General features: G+C 45.9%; 1 protein-coding gene across 2 annotated transcripts in view; it reads right to left on the minus strand.

Annotated features, from left to right (window-relative positions):
* The window catches only part of drosha (drosha ribonuclease III), a 215,037-nt gene that overhangs the window by 57,554 nt on the left and 136,082 nt on the right, over window positions 1–21,401 (minus strand). For both annotated transcript variants that reach the window (XM_083652258.1, XM_083652257.1), the window contains exons 21-23: window positions 20,483–20,582; window positions 18,584–18,686; window positions 5,992–6,062 (exon numbers count right to left, since the gene is read on the minus strand). In XM_083652258.1, the coding sequence (XP_083508384.1) occupies window positions 5,992–6,062; window positions 18,584–18,686; window positions 20,483–20,582 (274 nt within the window). The remainder of the gene's footprint in view (window positions 1–5,991; window positions 6,063–18,583; window positions 18,687–20,482; window positions 20,583–21,401) is intronic.

The following is a 21,401-nucleotide window of genomic DNA, read 5'->3' on the forward strand; positions in this document are numbered from 1 at the left end:
GAGAGAGAGAGGAAGATAGAGAGAGACAGAGACAGAGAGAGGGGGAGAGAGAGAGAGAGAGAGAGGAAGATAGAGAGAGACAGAGACAGAGAGAGGGGGAGAGAGAGAGAGAGAGAGAGGAAGATAGAGAGAGACAGAGACAGAGAGAGGGGGAGAGAGAGAGAGAGGAAGATAGAGAGAGACAGAGAGAGGGGGAGAGAGAGAGAGAGGAAGCGAGAGCGGAGGAGAGAGATGCGAGCCAGCATCCTGTGTTGTTACCGAGTGACAGGGAGAGTATGGGGCTGATCAGCCATGTGTGAATGGAACAGCGCACTGACAAATAGGAGCGGCGAAATGTTCCCGGGTGTGATGGAGAAAAATGTAGAGTCCTTGAGTTTTGCACCACATCTCATAACTTTGGTAATGTGGTGTGTAAAGAGCCATTTTGATGTGTTAAGCTAGAAATACCCACGGACTCAGTGCTCCTGCAGACCATAGAAACCCCCCTCTCTCTCTCTCTCTCTCTCACTGTGTGGTCTCTGCCTCTCTCTCTCTCTCTCACTGTCTGGTATCTGCCTCTCACTCTCTCGCTCTCTCTCACTGTGTGGTCTCTGCCTCTCTCTCTCTCTCACTGTGTGGTCTCTGCCTCTGTCTCTCTCTATCTCTCTCACTGTCTGGTCTCTGCCTCTCTCTCTCTCACTGTCTGGTCTCTGCCTCTCTCTTTCTCACTGTCTGGTCTCTGCCTCTCACTCTCTCTCTCTCTCTCTCTATCTCACTGTGTGGTCTCTGCCTCTCTCTCACTCACTGTCTGGTCTCTGCCTCTCTCTCTCTATCTCTCTCACTGTCTGGTCTCTGCCTCTCTCTCACTGTCTGGTCTCTGCCTCTCTCTTTCTCACTGTCTGGTCTCTGCCTCTCACTCTCTCTCTCTCTCTCTCTATCTCACTGTGTGGTCTCTGCCTCTCTCTCACTCACTGTCTGGTCTCTGCCTCTCACTCTCTCTCTCTCTCTCACTGTCTGGTCTCTGCCTCTCTCGGTCTCTGTCCATCGTGCCACCCGGCTGGTGTTTGGCTTGCTAAGCTAGGTTCATCTGTCTCCTCTCAGCTTTGTCATCAGGAGGATTCAGCGGGGGCGTGTCGACCCATACTACTCCAATGCCTGGCCCGCATGTCGGACAACTTTCAAGACTGCCACAGTTGAGAATCGCTCGACTCTGGCTCCTAAAACTTCTCAGACAATCGCAGCCAGAACCATTGTACTCTTCTCTGCATCCATCCATAGCCGAACATACAGTACTATAGGAATGGGATGATGTGCTTAACTGACAAAACAAATTTCTTTCACGATTCAATGAAACAATGATACGACATAAAACGTTCACTCACTGACAATAAAGTCTGACTGTGCAGAATTATGTCTATAATTGCTGAGCTACAAATCTTTCTAGCGACGGCTTTGTCTTGCTAGAATGCAAACAACAATTTAAAGATGTCATTACGAAGTGAAAATAATATGATTTGGATGGAGAGCTTGTGAAATTGTGACGGGCAATCTGTCTCATTTGTGATTACTGATATCATCATTAATATTTCTGCCCCACGTCAAGGATAGTCATATTTTTGTATTGCAATATATTGAATTTCGATATATCGCCTATCCCTACTGGCCCTATGCAGTGAACTGTGGTTTTACTTGACAGTACATGAGCGCATATTGATTGTATGTAATGGTTGGGATTTCCTTATCGATTGCATGACACTAAATGTTTTTATAGGGCAAATAGGATTGCACAGAATATTTGTGCGTACATTGTTTAGTTAACTGAACAAAAATAAACTCAGCACATTCTAGCAAGCAGTGCAGTTTTCCATGGAGACATTTTAATTTAAAATGACAAATAAATGTTTCACTCCCAAGAAAGGAGCCCACTATTTCCACCAATCCAGGGTTATTATTTAGAAGTCAATAATATGTATATATACTACTGTATATTGGTCTACTAACTAACTGTGTCCTACTCTAACTGTGGCAGCTATTTTTTCTCTGCCTGTCACTGTTGCAGGTAGCCAAGTCAGGACCTGGTTCTTTTCTAGTCCATAAAACTGGTAAGAGGTATGGTGGCTGGTGACTTGGTATATCCCACTTGTGAAAGAGGTATGGTGGCTGGTGACTTGGTATATCCCACTTGTGAAAGAGGTATGGTGGCTGGTGACTTGGTATATCCCAATAGTGAAAGAGGTGGCTGGTGAATTGTGGGACTGGGATCCATTATTCACTGTGGTCAGTTAATTAAAAGCGTTCCTCTTTTAGTTCACCTCACGCTGGGCTGGGCTGCTCTTCCGCCTGCTGTCACATACCTTCCACCACATAAGCTGGCATCCGCCCCATGTGCCTCTCCATATCTGCACATACAGACTTCAGTGGAAACCCTCACTTTACATTCACTTTGCATGTGCCTCTCTATATCTGCACATACAGACTTCAGTGGAAACCCTCACTTTACATTCACTTTGCATGTGCCTCTCTATATCTGCACATACAGACTTCAGTGGAAACCCTCACTTTACATTCACTTTGCATGTGCCTCTCTATATCTGCACATACAGACTTCAGTGGAAACCCTCACTTTACATTCACTTTGCATGTGCCTCTCTATATCTGCACATACAGACTTCAGTGGAAACCCTCACTTTACATTCACTTTGCATGTGCCTCTCTATATCTGCACATACAGACTTCAGTGGAAACCCTCACTTTACATTCACTTTGCATGTGCCTCTCTATATCTGCACATACAGACTTCAGTGGAAACCCTCACCTTACATTCACTTTGCATCATGAGGGATATGCATCGCTCCAAGTGCCTCTCCATATCTGCACATGCAGACTTCAGTGGAAACCCTCACTTTACATTCACTTTTCATGAGGAATATGCATCGCCAGCGCAGCATTTGCCACTTTTGATGAATAAGATTGCTAATCATACTCAAGCCAATTTGGTTTGTTAACTCAAGCCAGTATGGCAGATTGAGAATGGCGTTCTGCACTGTGCTTCCAATCAACACTATACGCTATTAAGCACAAGTCCAAAACTACTAACGGTTTATCAACGTACCATGGAAGACTGTCAGTTTTACAGTGTTATAGATGTACAAGAAAACAGATAGTTCGCAATTAGAGGATTGCTCATTTTAAGATGATGTGAGAAACCACAACGCACACCTGTGACCGCATAACTGTTAATTTAAATAATATGCAGTCAATGCAGACCTCTCTCTCTCTTGCCCTAGTGGCAAGAGAGACCATGTGATTAGCAAAATGCCACAGGTTTCAATCTGAACACAGCCACATGCCTTTTCCTCAACAATTTGCCTCAAATGTAAATATACTTTCTGTGGGCTGTGATCAGTGTGTAGGTCAGTGGTGAGCGTACTGTAGGGAACAGCATTCGACATGGTCTGCGATTCCCACTGTACCATCCATGCTAACAATGTATGGACTCACAGTGCAGCCTAGCACACAGCATCAATGTTTTATCAGCTTATGCATGTTCACCTCAGGGTTTCCTAATGTGCATGGGTGATCCTGAGAGAGAGAGAGAGAGCGGTGGAATGAGAAAGATACAGAGACACAGAGAGAGAGGGAGGGGGAGGGAGAGTAGCCTTATTGTAGATAGGCCTAAATAGATCTTGTATGTTGCAGGGTCGGGTGCAGTGCCTGATAAAGCCATCCTCATAACGTGATCTCACATCCTGTTTCGCTCTACGTATCAGTCTGGACTCGTAGCCATCCACATTGATTTTAGTGGGTGGGAGTACTTGCGTTGACAGACAACTCCTTCAGTCAATCAGCATCGCCAAATCCAATCCAAACCCAGGTTGGTAGAACGGTGAAAACTTTCTGAACTCTGCTGGTGCATACTCTGGTTCTTGTTTGATTGTTGTTATAGAGTCTACTTCTGCAATAACTGCACTTATGACTGTGCTTACTAACGTTAAAGACAAGCTGAACCCAAAAATGACTTTTTATTTTATTTTAGTTCAAATACCTGGGTAATCAGTGCATCTATTTAATAATGTATGCAAACAAAATCACAAAAATCAAATGTATTTAGTTTTTCACACTTTTTCACATCAAAAGTTAATTTTTCAAGATTTCATTCATAACAGTAATCTACAGTTTGCTGACGTCACATAGTACTATCAAATGTCTACCGAATTTCAACCAATCATATCACGACATGTCAATCAATCTTCATTTCAGGAGAATTTTCTCCTTGAAATGGAGAAAATGTGCCTGTAACCTGGCAGAATTTCTAGCCCATAAACTAACTAATAACCTGGCCAATTGTATGTAACATACAAAATAAAGCAAACTGTAATGTCTAAGAATGCAAAGACATGTAACTGGCTCGTTAAACTCGCATTCCTGGATAACGTTAACGTATGCGGGTCTTACCCCGGCCACTCGGAGATTCCAGCCTGGCAGGTTGCACTCATGCCTCAGATTCTCCGCTCCAGTCCACACGAAGGCAGCCGGCTGCCTGGTTGTCTGCGGCTCTCACTCGCATAGCGCCACAACACGCTGAATCCCACTCGATTTGGGGGCGGAACACGCCAGGATTAGCCAATGCCAAATCCAGTCCCCAGAATTGTCAAATCAAATCATCGACACGCTATTATGGCCCGCCTCTCAACCCTGTCATCTCAGACAAGATTTGCTTTCAGACTCTGAAACGTATCCGACCCTCGCGCTACTTGGGTTCCGTTGGGTTCAGCCTGTCTTTAATGTTACTGCTCGTTGCTTCAGGAGCCGCCATACTGTTTTGGCAGCGGCGTTCCTGATTGGCCGGTTACATTGTCAAGTTGTCAACTACGAGGCAGGTCCCTGATTGGCCTGTGAACTTTGTGTTTTGGAAATGGCTGTGGGGGGGGTCGAGTACGGTAGAACGAAACAGAAATGTGAGTCCATGTGATCAGGATGGTTTTACCAGGCTATGAACTTTCTGTGTCAGCAATAGAAATAGTACAGCACAGCTTATCCCACAAGTACACAATGTAACGGAGTGGATCCAGTCCCATTGCACATAAAATGCTATCTATTGTATTACATAGCTGCACAGCTTCGTCTCTGAGATACCCCGCAAATCCAGCCTGTGGGAAAGTATCCTGGGAAACCTGGTTATCTACTTAAATGAAGGAATTGCATCAGATTAACAGGTGACTCAATACAACTGAAATGACAAAAAAAGGCAAAATCTCTTAGAAGAGTCGCCATGGTAAACTATAACTTTCTATCTAACTTTCTGGAACTCAGTCCAAATCCTTCTTCACTGTTTGGGTAAAGGTAAAACAGGAGGCATATTTTCTTACAATAGCCATTGGAATGTTTACCGTTATATGCTCAGCTCTGTTGGTTTCATATTTGTAAGTACTCATGTTTTTCTGCGTGTTTCTCTCTGTCCGGCTATACACACATTTCTAAATCAGACAGAATCCTTAACCTAGCATGGCCCGTCTTCCCGCTGCTCCGATGGATGTGGTTTTGCCCATTGTTTGGTGTCTTTTTTGTTTTTTTTTGCTGACATTTTGTCAGCAATATGACTCCATACAACTGTGCCTACAGGCCATTCTTTAATCCGCCTCTGTTCATGTTTCTCTGTTCCACCTGTGGGAAACGTGCACCCTGCCTGGCCCACGGTCACCCATCTTTTTTCCATCTTCTGTAGAGAGACAGCAACAACACTGACATAAGGAACCTCTCGCACCATACAAACACAGACCCCTGCATCACGCTAACTCAATAGTCTGTTGTTTACTTTCATGGCCAGAGGGCAATCATAAAAAAGAACCAAGGACATTTCATCTATCCACACAGAAACAGGCCCTCCATCTCCCTCTCTAACACTGATGTGCACATGCACGAGGGTCCACACACACACACACACACACACAGAGGTGAGGGGCAGAAGAGCATTTTTTACAGTATAATTGGGTTACTATTTTAGTGAGTTACCTCTGTGTTGAAAAGCAGCCTCCCAAAGAGCAGCTTGGCCTCCTGTAAGCCTCCCTCCAAATACACAGCACCTGAGGAGAGAGAGAGAGAGAGAGAGAGAGAGAGAGAGAGAGAGAGAGAGAGAGAGAGAGAGAGAGAGAGAGAAATGATGATGAGAAAGTCAGGATAAAAGTGGACAAGATCGATAAAGCAAAGTTTAATCACAAGTGCTGGTGTAGACTGTGTGCAATATTTGCTGGAAACTGCGCCAGATCCTTTTTTTTTTAAACATGTGAAATGGCAAAACCGCTACCCAACACCCAACCCCCACACATTTGCGAGTGACTGTAAAAAAAGAATACAAAACAAAAAGCACCAAGATCCATCAGTACATTTGCTGCAAATTGCTGGTGTAAAAAATCCCAAGCAATTTTGAGGCAATTCCATACTTCTCTCCTAATGGGAAACTTAAAATGAATTGAACTCGGCAATGAGTTATAATTGCTTTATTAAGAGTAGGAGTGCATTTTTATTGCTTTTCGACGGCAAAATGACCTCAGGGTTTCCGGTGCAGATCCACCTCCCCCCTGTCGGAGGAGGAGTGTGGACGGCTTCATTGTCGCACTGACTATAGATGGAACTGGCCAAGGTCTCATAAACATCACAGCCACAGCCTCTCTCTCACACATGCATACTGTACTGTAGATATGAATCAGTCCACAAACACACATTCATATGCTTAAAGACAGACAAATGCAAGCGCACAAAGGCACAGTCTTAGCCGCTCACCTACACACAGCATATCTGTGCGAATGTGCAGAAAAACCATAGACCCTATAGAGAGCCAAAGTGGATGTAATTTCCTGCCTTTCTCCCTGTACCAGCGTCTGAACAAATATGATTGGTGAACGGAGAGAGAAGTTACTTTACTTTAACTATGCATGTCAAGAAAGTCACAGTTTGTCCTGCAACTGAAACATAAGGTTTAGTTTTGTCAGTCGACTACATCCTCGTATCGCACATTATACGTCACACCATCAACAACATGGACTGGCGGGAGAGACGTCACTTATGCGACTGGTTGTGCGTAGTCTTTCTGATTTAGAACTTATAGTGCCACAGTTTTACCACAAACTGACTTTCTTGACTTGCATACTTATCTTTTAAATTGACAAAATTTACCTTTGCACCCCGTGGCACAATTCAAACGAGATAAAAAAGTAACGTCTCCCTCCGTTCACCACCATTCATATTTTTTGAGATGCTGGTACAGGGAGAAAGGCAGGAAATGACATTCACTTTGGCTCTCTATATGGATGTAGCTACCGTGATTTCACCCAATGGCATGAGAACTCCCGTTTTGAAGCCTCGAGGTTGGCATTTTCACCATCGCCATCTTGGTTATTATTATTATTATTATGGTTATTATGCCTTGGGGCATCAGCCAAAATGATTCCGCGGCTAATTGTACTGTCTTTCAGAGGCTGTAGTCACCCTGGGGCATCACACAGTGTTAATCCGGCCCTGACTGTAGGGTCATTTTCTCCATGCAATCGGACTTCTTTTGGCAGCCAGTGGAGTCGCCCCCTGCAGGCTATTTGAAAGAATGCAGGTTTAAGGCACTTCCGCATTGGCTTCACCTTTCACGAATGGAGCTACCCCCTTGTGGAAAAACACAGCATGCACTGAATTCAATTTCAGTGAGGAAAAAATACACAACACACAGTCACACACACAAGGGACAAGGAAAGAAAATCGATAGAGGATCAGTCCCAAATTGCCACAGCGCACGGGGGACAACACAAGGATTCAAAATTTCACTCTCTATGGGAATGATATCTCTCCATCTCATTCTCTTCTACCTCTTCTCCTGCTAACATCAGTGGAACTATCTGGTGCCTTTAAGTTGCGCACAACTTGGAACCACATCACACTTACGGTGGCTCATTCAATTTAGAAAGCAATAACCACCTGGCAAATTGGGTATACAATTGTGCAATGGTTTTTATTGTGTGCATAAACGAGCCGTTGGAGATGGGGCGCGGCGTGGTTGTGGAGTCTAAACGCTCAGACTGCTTTCATGGACGACATCAAAAACAGATACTGTATGAGGGATTCATCATCGGGGGAAGAAAACTGCTTTCAGATGGCTAACAGGCCATTTGCACACGCACACCAACACACGCACAAACACTGAAGGCCTACATAAACACAACCATAAAGCAATACAAACAATCCAGGCAAACACGTGCGCACAAGACACACCACTCCATCTTCCTCTCACTGCCTTTTGACTTCCACACCGAGCGGGAAATGACTACCAGCCACTAGCCTAATGGTGGTAAAAGTTGATTGAGGCAAGTCTGTCTCCCCCAGCAGCCACTTGGCACATACCCAAGTGTCATTTGGAGGTCTTATTTCACCCTGAAATCCAAGTTACAGTAACTAGTAAAAAATATGCAGGTGGCTTGTGAATTTGGGGACAATAAAGTGAATTTCCTGCACTGCTTACAGTACGACTACCCAATAACAAAATAAGCCTATTAATCTAAATACATGCATCTAAACTGCTCTTTGAGTTCAGAGACACCGCACACCGCAAAAGCCCTTGCAGATGTGTACGGGCGCACGAGGCCTCTGTGATGTTGGCCTGATGGTGTGAGTGCCTGGCTGAGGCAGACCGCAGCGAGGCCCTGGAGAGGGGAGCAGCGGGCCCTGGAGAGGGGAGCGGCTCCTCACAGCACAGCGGGCCCTGGAGAGGGGAGCGGCTCCTCACAGGATGTCTTCCACTAAGCATCGCCCCTGACATTTGTGGTTTCTCCATTAATGTGGACCTCAGTTCTAAGATGCTCCTACACAGCACAGCAGATGTTTCCTCTGGAGACCAGCTGTGGGCGAATAGAACTCCCTCTTTGGACCGAGTTTTGACTGTCTTTCAACTATCAGTCATACCGCATTCATGTGTGTATGAACGCAGGGGAGGTGTGGGTGGGGTGCCCGGAGGCGGCTTTCATCACGTTTCGATGACAGTGCAGATTTGGAAAGTTCCGCCAAAGTGGAGGCCTCAAAGTCATTGAAACTCTGAGGGTTCTGCTTCTTATTGGATTTTCCAAACTTCTTCGAAGAGGAAGGAGAAGGCGACGAGTATGCAGGGAGCGAGGGAGGTGGGGAAGAGGGAGAGCCTCAAGGGAATGAAAAAGGTATTAAAAATCTCAAAGCAACACCTTTGGTGTCAATCAAAGGCCCCGTGGATGAAGAAACCAAGATATGCAGTTAATTCTAGCGAGAACGCTCTGACAAGGAGGCTGTCCGTGCAAAAAGTGTGCCCCAGAGCGCTCCAATCAATCGCACAACATGCCGCAATCATTAAACGGAGATCCAGGCTTTCGCAGTCCACCCCATCAGCTCGCAAAGTTGCAGCGGAGGCCCTGAATACGCAGCCCGCTAAGACGGCCCAGCCAACTCCACTGGCAATTATACGCAAGCATCTCTCTGCAGTTCATCTTGCAGTACCATCATGCCCAGCCAAATCACTCAGCAGTCTCAAAGCCCTGACCCATTCAAGCCACTGAGAAGCAGCCTCTGCCAGAGAGGCCAGCACAGAATGCAGGAGGCCTCCTCGCTCTGCAGTAGACCTGCTTAGAATATGCATATTAAGAATCACTGACACTGCAGCGGTCACGCTTCATTTGCGTTTGCACTGGATATGGCTTTGATACTTATGGGACCGTATAATTGATCCACTTGCTCCTGCCAAATTAAACGAAACTTACAAAATAGGTCTGATCCATTTGAAACTTCAGTCTAATCTAAACAAGTGCAAATTCGTAATAGCTGCGACCACGTATTGACTTACATCCACGCATTCTCTCTCACACACACACCCCACTGCAGGAAAAAACGAAAATATATATATTATAATAAATAAATGAATAAATAAATGCAGGATGGCAGGGCCCACCCTACTCTGCATCTGCCACCCTGTATTTGAACCCCCCCCCCCCTTAGCCGATCTGTGGCCACCAAAGGGTGGTGAACTTTTTGTGGAGCGAGCGAGTGACCTACTGTATAGACCTGCTGGTCGCTGCTAATCAATTGGACGCAGGTGAGAGAGAGCACAGTGAGTGGACAGTGAGTGGACACAGGTGTGAGAGAGCACAGTGAGTGGACACAGGTGTGAGAGCGCACAGTGAGTGGACACAGGTGAGAGAGCACAGTGAGTGGACACAGGTGTGAGAGAGCACAGTGAGTGGACACAGGTGAGAGAGCACAGTGAGTGGACACAGGTGTGAGAGAGCACAGTGAGTGGACACAGGTGAGAGAGCACAGTGAGTGGACACAGATGAGAGAGCACAGTGAGTGGACACAGGTGAGAGAGCACAGTGAGTGGACACAGATGAGAGAGCACAGTGAGTGGACACAGGTGAGAGAGCACAGTGAGTGGACACAGGTGTGAGAGAGCACAGTGAGTGGACACAGGTGTGAGAGAGCACAGTGAGTGGACGCAGGTGTGAGAGAGCACAGTGAGTGGACACAGGTGTGAGAGAGCACAGTGAGTGGACACAGGTGAGAGAGCACAGTGAGTGGACACAGGTGTGAGAGAGCACAGTGAGTGGACACAGGTGAGAGAGCACAGTGAGTGGACACAGGTGTGAGAGAGCACAGTGAGTGGACACAGGTGTGAGAGCACAGTGAGTGGACGAAGCAAAACCAAATGATGCAGCACTGTGCAGAGAAGGGCCGGTGCTGCTAATGAATCTCCACATCTGTCACACGTCACACTCACAGACAGCCAGGCCAACTGTGCACTGTTATGTTTAGGAATAGGATTCCCATATCTGTGGGCTTTCAGTGACCAATAAAAAGCCAGAGTCCAGGGCATATGAAACACCAGCGGCTGACAGTCACATTAATAACCTAGAATGAATTATTCAAAAACGCTCAGGGTCTAATCCATCAAATAATATATTAAGCCGCTCTCTCTCGGCTCGACAGGGGCTGAAGCGGCAGACGGATGCGGAAAGCAACATATTAACCACAAAATACACCAAACCAAAAACATGAAAATAGACATTTTGCTGCAGCGGCAACAAAGGCGGGCTGATTACATTGTGACATCAAACATCTTACTTTTCAAAAACGAAGGCTGGTGGGATGGGGGTGGGGTGTGACAAACAGAAACAAAACAAAAGATGGGCCCAACTCCGCCATTGGTACCGCTGCAGCAATTAACAAAGAGAGCGGCGCTCGCCCGATGAATACGCCGTCGGTATTGTGCGTGAATCTGATATTCAGCAAGTGAGAGATAATCCTTCCTCTCCATTCTTTTAATAGGAAGAGCTTAGAGGAGCGCCCTCACAAAGGTTCACCATCTGTATCCCCCACGGCTGCTGGCAGCGTATAATCCACACATCAACTGTACAAGGAAATTAGGGCCATAAAAACAGAAGTGGGGCCCGCTTTTCTTCTTCCCCTCAATGCCTTTCAAACGCTTCGATAGGAAGAAAGCGAGGTGGCTTATCAGGGAAGAGGACCTGAGACCAGGGAGAAGGGAGGGAAGAGGACCTGAGACCAGGGAGAAGGGAGGGAAGAGGACCTGAGACCAGGGAGAAGGGAGGGCAACAGGCGTGCAAGACTCTGCCGGAATGGGAAGAAGTGCTTTCTAAAAACCAAGAGGTAAAGTGGGTGCGGGGGGGGGGGGGGGGTTTACAGAATGGGAGGCCAAAAGAGCCCAAATGAGAATGGCCCACTCCGGCAGAAGTTAATGACAGCGGATCAGAAAAGCGAGATTTCCATTCAACACTTTGAATTATTCAGGGTTGCAGGGCACCCATTTGCATTGCAGATGCCTTCTCTTTCCATTCCTCCACTGCTCTCCCTCCATTCTTCCTCTCTATCTCTCTCTCTCTCTATCCTGCGCAAGAGAATGGCCCTGCCTCAGGGTTAGGAGATACAGAGACACATTCTCCGCTCCGCCAACAGGAGAGGAGATGCCTGGCCCAATGCAAAGCGGGAGATTATCTGCCATTTCCAACACAGTCCGGGTTCAACGGTCACTGTGGCAGAGAAACAAATAAAACAGAGGTCAGAAAACATGCATAGTAAGCTGTTAAAGCTATCGGCCAGGGCCTTGGAAATATTATGTGCATGTCATATTCCATCTCCACTTTCAAAAGGGGAATGTACAAAAAAAAGACTTTGAATTTGACGCATGTGGCACACTTTGATTCAGTGCTAGCATGTTAAAAAGAAAAAAAGAAAAACTGACGGTGAGTCAGACAACAAGGCAGCGGCACTTCTGCGGCGCCGGCTGCTTTGTGAACGTGTTGGGTTGACGGCTCTGTCAGAAGGAAAGCGTGCCCCCCATCCCCCCCCCCCCCCCACCGCACGTGTTTCAACGCTCCGAGTTTGTCTCATAAGGAGAAAACGCTGTGCACGGTGAGTTAGCGGGGTGGAGGGGGCTGGGAGTGGGGGAGACTGACAGAGTGACAGGATGACTCATCATCTCCATGACACATCTTTCACCTAATAACACCTACACAACAGCGGGGGGGGGAGGGGGGCTGGAGGGAAACAAAGGGACAATAAGACTATGTCACAGGGAGGAGAAAGACAGGCAGTTTTTTAGCCTTTGAGCTAAAAATCTGAAATGAAGATGACAGAGAACATCAAGACAGCAATCTCAACACCAGTGATTTTGCACGTCTTGAGAGAGTGTGCGTGTGCGTGTGTGTGTGTGTGTGTGTGTGTGTGTAGGTCTGCATACGTGTGTATGCATCAAGTGTTTCGCCCATCCTCGTGTGTGGCTGGCGTGGGAGGCTATTTTGAGTTACCGATCCAAAACCCATCACCACAGGATGCTCTCTGACAGCGGTTTTCTCGCAGGTTCTTTTTATACCAGCAGGTCCTGTATATTGGGTTTGGCTCAAATGAAATCTCAGATGGAACGGGACAGAGAGGGGAGAGGGCTGTTGCCTCGCTTCCAAGTACGCTGCAATGAAGCGGCGACAGCCACAGGACCGAATAGATTAGGACTCCGTCTCCAACTCTCCGCTGATAACGAACCCGTAACAAGTGCGGGGCCCCGGGGCCGAGCGGGAGGGAGGGGGTTTGTGCGATGCCAGTCAGCATTTTCCCGCCGCTCTTCACGCACAGCTGTTTTTTGGTGTCGGAGGCGGGGAAGATCTCTTTAAAGCCACCCACTTTCTGTATCTCCCATCGGCCGAGCGGAGGGATGGCTGGACCGGTTCAATCAAGATGGTGATAAGGCGAGGGAAGCTGCCGACTCTGCAGCTCTTCAGGACTGAGGCTTAGCTTAGCGCTGCCCGTGGGGTTAGATAAAGAGAGGGGGGAGAGGGAGATTGCCTCCACCGAGAGATTTGTGCGCCTGTGTGTGTGTTTTGTGTGTGTTTAGGGGCAGGGGGTCCTAATCACTGCACAAACGCCAATGTACTCCAGCAAACTGCTAGCGAGATGAATAGCTAGCTTGTGTGGGTGAGGGAGAACGGCGCTCTAGGGATTGCCTGTCCAGCCAGAGGTCAAACCACATCTCCTGAGATCAATAAAGCTGCATAATGTGTCTGGGCTAGCTACACAGCTAAACACACACACACACACACACACACACACACACACACACACACACACACACATAAAGCTAAATTAAAGCTATTACAATGATATTCAACACATGAATTAGACACATTTATGCATAAATAGTTACTGTACTAATATATATAGAGAGCCGCAGGAATGAGTCCTCTTCAGTTGAAAAGTCTATGGGATTTAACATGGGGGTTTCACTTAATTGCATAAAATAAGGTCTGTGGTTAACAAAAGTGTATGGGAACGCAAATCTGGGTTCTGCATGATAATCTTCACAAACATGAATAACTTTTAGAATGTAAATGCGTTTTTTTAACGTGATTTTTATAAAACGCTTCAAAAGGCATAAAAGTTATTCACATTTGTTAAGAGTATCATGCTGAACCAGAGATGCGCGGGCTGCAGTTATAACCACGCTGACCGCAGATATCCTGCCACGCGGGCGGGGCAGATCATAAAAATAAACATTCTGATTAATTAGCGGTTGGGTTGCGGGCGGGTGAAATGATATATCATTAATGAGGAACATTAATATGAATTACGTTATCTAGTCTATGAACGTATTTTAAGCTTTATTTTTCGTCAGGCATGTTAGCCATCTATATAGTTAGAAAGCAAGTACTCCCGAAGGCCCCAAAGCAGTGTAAACTAGAAAAGTGCACTCGGTGGAGTGCAGATCTCCGCCAGGACCGCGTTCTCCCCCAAGCTGACCCATAGACCATGTGTGACGAGACATCGTCTGAATGCAATGTGTTAGTGAGTGTTGTCATACTGAGATGCTATTGTAAATCATATATTGTTATTGTCTGCTTTTATTTTAGTGTTTTGTTTATGTATTCATGATGGGTTTATTGTATGTGTTGTCACCCACGTATTTATGTGTTTTTGTCAAGTTTTTTATTGAGCGTTTGTGTTAGAATAATTGTCATTTCGTTTTTTTTATTAGGGGATGCGGTTACGTGTAGAAGAGTGGGATTGGGGTCTCTCAAGGGCAGTCTGACTGAGTGTATGCCTGTGTATATGTTTTCATAACACTGGGCCAAATAACCAGTCTGTATTTATGTATTAGTAGTGCAGTGCCCGTTCCCCCCAAAGCACAACCCCGTGGGCACGCCAAGCCCCTGCACACACACTGCACTCCGTCAGGTCCCCCCTAAAGCGCACTCCCCAAGTTTGAAGTCGATCCAACAAACGGTTCTCGGTACGCGAAGGACAGACATAGTGAAAGTGCTGGAATTATTGTATAAAGACGATATATATAGTGCAGTGCCCCTTCCCCCCTTTCAACACCTTGTGGGCGCTGTGGGTGCTCCCCCCCCCCCCCACTGCCCTCCCGTCAGGTCCCCCTGAGTGCATTCCCAAAGTTTGAAGTCGATCCGACAAACGGTTCTCGAGATCCGCGAAGGACAGACATCCAGAAGTCGATCAGGCAGACAGTCCTGGAGGTATGTGAAAGCTGTGATGTTATACGTTGAATTGCACAAAGTTTACCACTGAAATATCTGGGGTTCCCAGTGACGCACCCGCCAAGTTTGAAGTCGATCGGATGAATGGTTCTCGAGATACAGTAAACCGCTTTTCGTGTTGCCAATAGGTGGCACTATGACTATGCATAAGTCCAAATTGCATGAAATGCGGCACCGCACTCCATCCGGGTCCGAGCAGCGCACTCCCCAAGTTTGAAGTCAATCGGACGAACGTTTCTCGAGATAAAGTGCTTTTTGTGTTGACAGTAGGTGGCGCTGTCAAATTGCAAGAAATTCAGTACTGCACTACGTCGAGTTTCCAGCAGCACACTCCTCAAGTTTGAAGTCAATCGGACGAGCAGTTGTCAAAGATAAACCACTTTTTGTGTTTCCAGTAGGTGGCGCTGTGCAGAATTGTACGCAATTCGGCACTGCACTGTGTCGAGTTCCCATCAGCGCACTCCCCAAATTTGAAACGGTTGTTGAGATAAGCATTTTTTGTAGGGATGCACGATAATTATCGGACTGATAAATTATCGGCCGATATGGCCATTTTGCGTTATTATTTAGTATTCCGATAATGGCCTTTTTCCGATAAATTATCAGCCGATAATCATGCTTTGTTTTTGCCTTGGAAGCGGAGCTATTATTGTCGCACGCTCGTGACATCACAGCTGCGATGCAAACATGGCTGCTGCCAGTTACCAGTATGTTTCTGTTTTTCAGTTCCAGATGATCAGAAAGCTACTGCAATTTGCAATCCATGTCCCACACAGGTTCTGAGAGGAGGGGAAACCTCTAAGCTGGCATTACGTTAAACCAAAGCTGGCGATGATGCAGCGGATATGTTTGTTGTTTTTGTTAGCGAGTGTTAGCGTTAGCATTAGCTCGTAGCGCGGCCTACACTTCAGGCTCGTCCGCTTGGCAGACAAACTGCTTGTGACATTTACAGTCTGTGGCTTGTGATAAAACAGCCCCGCAAAAGCACTTCATACTCACAGAGCTGGCGTAAACTTATAGAAACTAATGGAAACCCCTTTACCCGAAATGAAACATCCAGGGATTGTGTATTTAACTCCAAAAAACAACTCGCTAACGTTAAGCTAACCGCGCTAGCCGGGAGTCCCACTATAAGCCAAAGGGACTTTGGAGTTGAGCTGATGTTAGCTGCTGGACAGAGCCATCTAACAGAGCCAATAATAAGGAAAACAAAGGCGCAGTCGCGCACATTAGGCTACATAAAAAGCATCAGTCAACATCACATAGTGTCTTTTCTTTAATCTGGTGGCAGCATTTTTCAGTAAAAAGTGAAACGACACAGATGGTTTATAGTGCCTGCCCCATTCATTGGGCCCAGGATACAATTCACTGAGAACTGGAACCAATGCAAAATTTGAACAGATCAGTAACATGACAATAACAGTCTAAATTACTATGCCTTTTGTCATTGTGTTTTATCTGCAGACTAAGCAGTCATTGGCTTTTCGTTCTATAAAAGCCTTTATTTTTGTATTGACTATAATTGAGTGATACCCTTTATTAAAACAATCATATTATATCAGAAGTTTTCTTTGTTTTGCGTTCACAGTGATGTCAGTTAGATTTGGTTAGGTCAGAGCTATGCTCACTACATCTGCCTTTTTTTTTAACCCCAGGAGTGCATAAAATACAGGTTAAAAACAAAACAAAACAAAAATATATTTTTATTATAATAATTAATTATCGATTATCGTATTGGTTATCAGCCAGGAGAAGCAGATATTTATCGGTTTATCGTATCGGTCGAAAAGAATCCATATCGTGCATCCCAAATTTTTTGTTACCAGTAGGTGGCGCTATGCTGAATTGCCTGGAATTCAGCTCGCTGCACTCCGTTGGGTCCCCCTAAGTGCACTCCCCGAGTTTGAAGTTGATTGGACGAGCGGTTCTCAAGATAAACCACTTTTTGTGTTGCCAGTAGGTGGCGCTATGCCACGAAAACAGGTCACTGCACTCCATCACGTACTCCTTAGCACACTTCCAAAGTTTGAAGTCGATGAGAGTTGCGCGATCTTGACCACAGTCACCCTTTGACATCACCAATGCACGATGTAATCGCCCTCTTAACCCAACCCCCGCCCCCCTTCTTCCCCGTCATTTCAGCCATTGAGTCGGCAATATACGATCCGATCACCAATCGGCACAAGCACAACCCTAAAGTCGATCCGACCAACGGTTCTCGAGATACGCGAAGGCCAAGCTAGAGGAGAGGAGGAACACACAGACAGACGCGGCTGAAAACATGATCTCCTGGCGGAGATAATAAAAAACATGATCTCCTGGCGGAGGTAACAAACAGCCATGTGTCAAGGTTCCATGGGGATATACCTGCTCTTATACCTTATAAAGTAAAGTAAAGTCCCACTGATTGTCACACCTGTGTGCGAAATTTGTTCTCCGCATTTGACCCATCCCCTGGGGGAGCGGTGAGCGGCAGCAGTGCCGCGCTCGGGAATCATATGGTGATCTAACCCCCCAATTCCAACCCTTTGATGCTGAGTGCCAAGCAGGGAGGCAAATGGGTCCCATTTTTATAGTCTTTGGTATGACTCGGCCGGGGATCAAACTCACAACACCAGTCTCAGGACACTCAAACCACAAGGCCACTGAGCTGGTAAATGGTAAATATGGTCAATGATGTCACCAGAACGTCAAACAGGATTCTCCACTGAAGACACGTTGGAAGAGAAGACGTGCTCGTATTATTTTCCCATACAGGTCAATCCGGATTAGGGTGGCATAAAAGCTCATCTGCGCATCTCTATGCTGAACCCAAATTCGCATTCTCATAAACTTTTGTTAACCACAGACCTTATTTTATGCATTTAAAATGAAATTAAAGTGAACCCATTCTAAAACCTCATAGACATTTCCACTGAAGAACCAAATGGCGGCGATTTCTGGATAAAGCCTACAAAAATACATCATCCCTGCGGTACTCTATAAAAACGATGTGCTGTTTTAGAGTTTACATAGTTAACTAGGATAGTGGTTCTCAATTTGGGGTCCGGGGACCCCCAGGGGTCCTTGAGAGGGTTCCAGGGGGTCCCCAGAAAAAGGGGGATCATTTATTTTCACTATAATTCCATCTATAAGTTACACAATGACAGAATGTATGACTATTTTGGTCATGGGTTTCAGACACTTTCTGTAATAAAACATCTAAAAGCAAAAGTTCTTATCAGATGAGGGACCCTGGGACAAAATCTTATCAAATGGGGGTCCGTGGTCTAATTTGTGTCAGTTTAGGGGTCCTTGATGTGAAAAAGTTTCAGAATCACTGATGAAGTATGGTATAACATAAACCAATTTGTGTGCTTTCCTAATGTGAGCCGAGAGAGCGAGAGAGAGAGAGAGAGAGAGAATTTGTGTATTTGTTTTGGGTATATGTAAATCTATTCTTTTGGGAATAGATTTACATATTTAGTTTGCTCAAAATGCGCTCCCTCTTTGTTGCACCGCCATTATCGCCGATTCCATCTCTCATCTCGAGGGAATCTCACCGATGAGCGCCTCAAAGCAGTTGGCCATGGCGTGTCGCAGGTCCGACTCCCGGCACAGATCTGGTCCGTGGGCGTAGAGCATGAAGCGATCCAGCTCCAGTTTCTGCAAAAAAGACAAACACATTCAAATCGGTGCTAGCGCCGCTGTAATAGCCTCTTCAAAAGTAATAGCGTCTTTGTACGTTCCTATTGAAAATGAGCGAAAAGCTGGAAAAGGCCTAAAAACTCAAGGGAAATGAAAAAGATTGCCTGCCCTTGTTGGAAAAAAGGTTCTACTTCATGGCACTCACAGATGTGCCCATGTGTTGTCCATCTGTGGCACGACGCAGTGCAGCCGACACAAGGGGGGAAATGTGCACACGCGCGCAAATACATGCACACACAAAAATTTGCACACACGCGCAAATACAAGCACACACAAAAATAGACTGGCTCTGGCTCACTCACACCAGATAATCCCATGATAAACTGTAAAATATTCCAGCGATGACCTTCATTCTCTCTGAATGTAAAAGTAGTTGGCTGCATCACTGGCAAATAACTTTTCCCACAAAAACTACTAGTGCAAAAATGCCTTCCTTCGAGACCTAGACTGGAGTTCATCAACTATTTGCTGTTAGAGTAGTGTTTGTGACTTAAAACCACCAACCTGTTGGGAAAGGCTGGGGGGGGGGGGTGAATGCCAACGTCTGCCCCCATGCACCCAACAACCACCATCAAGAAACCCTTGAGCAAGGCATTGAACCCCCAACTGGCCCAGCTGCTAATAGGCCAACAGCTAATTTATCTGTTTGTGCTGGCCAGCAGCATGCAGGAGTGAATATATGCAGCTGTTTGAGTGTGAAGCACGACATTGTGGGAAAATGCATGCATTTTCAGTCGACTAATAAAGCTTTAAAAATAAAAACACAAACAGAACAAAACAGAAAAAACACCGTGCACGTGCCTAATCTGTTGCATTTTATGTAAATGAGTGTTCTGATGAGTTCACTGTGGGTCAGTCAAACTTTCTCCTATTGTTTTCCTGAGCCAAGTCAAAAGCAGCCAAACTTGACTTTATTGGCAGCGTACCACAGTAGAGAAACCGGCAAAAACAGTCAGGGAGCTATTTAATTATGGCTGCTAACTGTTGGTGGTATCCTACCCCCCATGCTTGCCCACGCAAATTAAATCACAAATCATAAATACTCCAACTCAGAGGAAACTCGCTCTGACTTTTAAGCCTTCCAAGTGAAGTGGCGGCTTGTGCCGTTGCTCGTGAAGATATTTTTGGAGAGATAATTGTGAGTGTTCTTGAGCAGACGGCTTTAGAGGAGCCTGGTAAACACTGTATCATACTCACTTTAGCGCCAGCGGCAAATTGAAACAAGCCAAACTGCTACACAGCACTAATGCAGATTCAGGCGGCTGCATCTTTGTATTCGGCGGGAAGCAACATGAAAGATTGAAGTTTTTAATTGCTTTCTCCACATCACAGGACGATTATTGTTGTGTTCTTTACAAGCGTGCCAGTGAGGGTGGCTGGGCTCTACACTGCTGCCAGGGAGAGGGGGAAGGGGGAGAGCAAGGGGGCCTGGTGATAAGGGGAACTGGAGGGTGTTTAAGGAAGACCTGTAGGGGCCTATAGGGACCCCAGCCGCTCCGGTGTAGACCTTCAAAACAACAACCTTTTACCTCCAATTACAAACCAGAGGTTTTGGGGGGGCAAAAAAGGAAAGAATCACAGCAACACAAAATGACCCTTTTCCCCAGTGCCCCCTTAGAAAGAAGCAACGTCATAACAGTCAGACAGGAAACAATAAGGCTGTCTCCAGCATGTTCTCCTGTCAGCTCGGAGACCTTTCACTGGTTGGACCTGTGGAGGGAAGACTTGTTAAGAGTTGGAGAAGGCGGGTGTACCTTGGCCAGCATTGCCAGGTGCTGGTTCTGTACAATGGCTGTTCTGTAGGTGGCCAGGCCGCCCTCCTCTAAGCTGGGAAACAGGTAATACAGGTGGACACTGTGGACACAGGGAAACAACACACAGATACCAATGACTCGGGACAAGCCGGTGGATCCAAGATGGCAAGATTCTGACACATCTTCCATTTGAATATTCCACACACTACCAGTCAAAAGTTTGGACACATGCATTTTCATTGTTCCTTCTTTATTTATTTATTTATTTACTATTTTACACATTTTAGAATAATAGTAAAGACATGAAAACTTAAAGCCCCAATCAGTAAGATTTTTGACATTCTTTACTGTAATATAACTGATTTTTAGTCACAGGACATGGTAGATTGACTTTTAATAGGGAGACCCTTGTCTTTATTTATCCCACACCACCCTCCATTGGCCAGCACTGGGACTAAGCAGTTTGTCTGTCACGTCCCGTAGCAAGAAAAAAGAAAAAAAGAAAAGCATGCGCGCATGCGCTGTACAGCGGAAGCGCTGTGTTCATGAAAACGAGGAAGTAACTCGATTCGGATTTGCTACGAAAATGATGTTTCACGGAACTATGGATTATTATTTCATCACGTGGTGAGTACCCGATGTCACAACATGTACATAGAGCTTCTGGCGCTGTGTTTTGTTGACTTTGAACGGCGATATCGTTATCGATACTAATGCACGCAGAGGGCGCAGTGGAAAACTTACTGAATGGGGCTTTAATCTTATATTTTAGATTTGTTAAAGTTTGCCTTATTGGAAATAAATTCATACTATCAACTTCATTTATATTTTTCTAAGAAACTCATTTCAAGCATTAAGCAGAAGCCTTTAGATAAACAATGTAGAACATAGGACATTCAATCAGGTGTGTCCTAACTTT

The sequence above is a fragment of the Poromitra crassiceps genome, assembly GCF_964638095.1.
Source record: "Poromitra crassiceps genome assembly, chromosome: 2".
Taxonomy (NCBI): Eukaryota; Metazoa; Chordata; class Actinopteri; order Beryciformes; family Melamphaidae; genus Poromitra; species Poromitra crassiceps.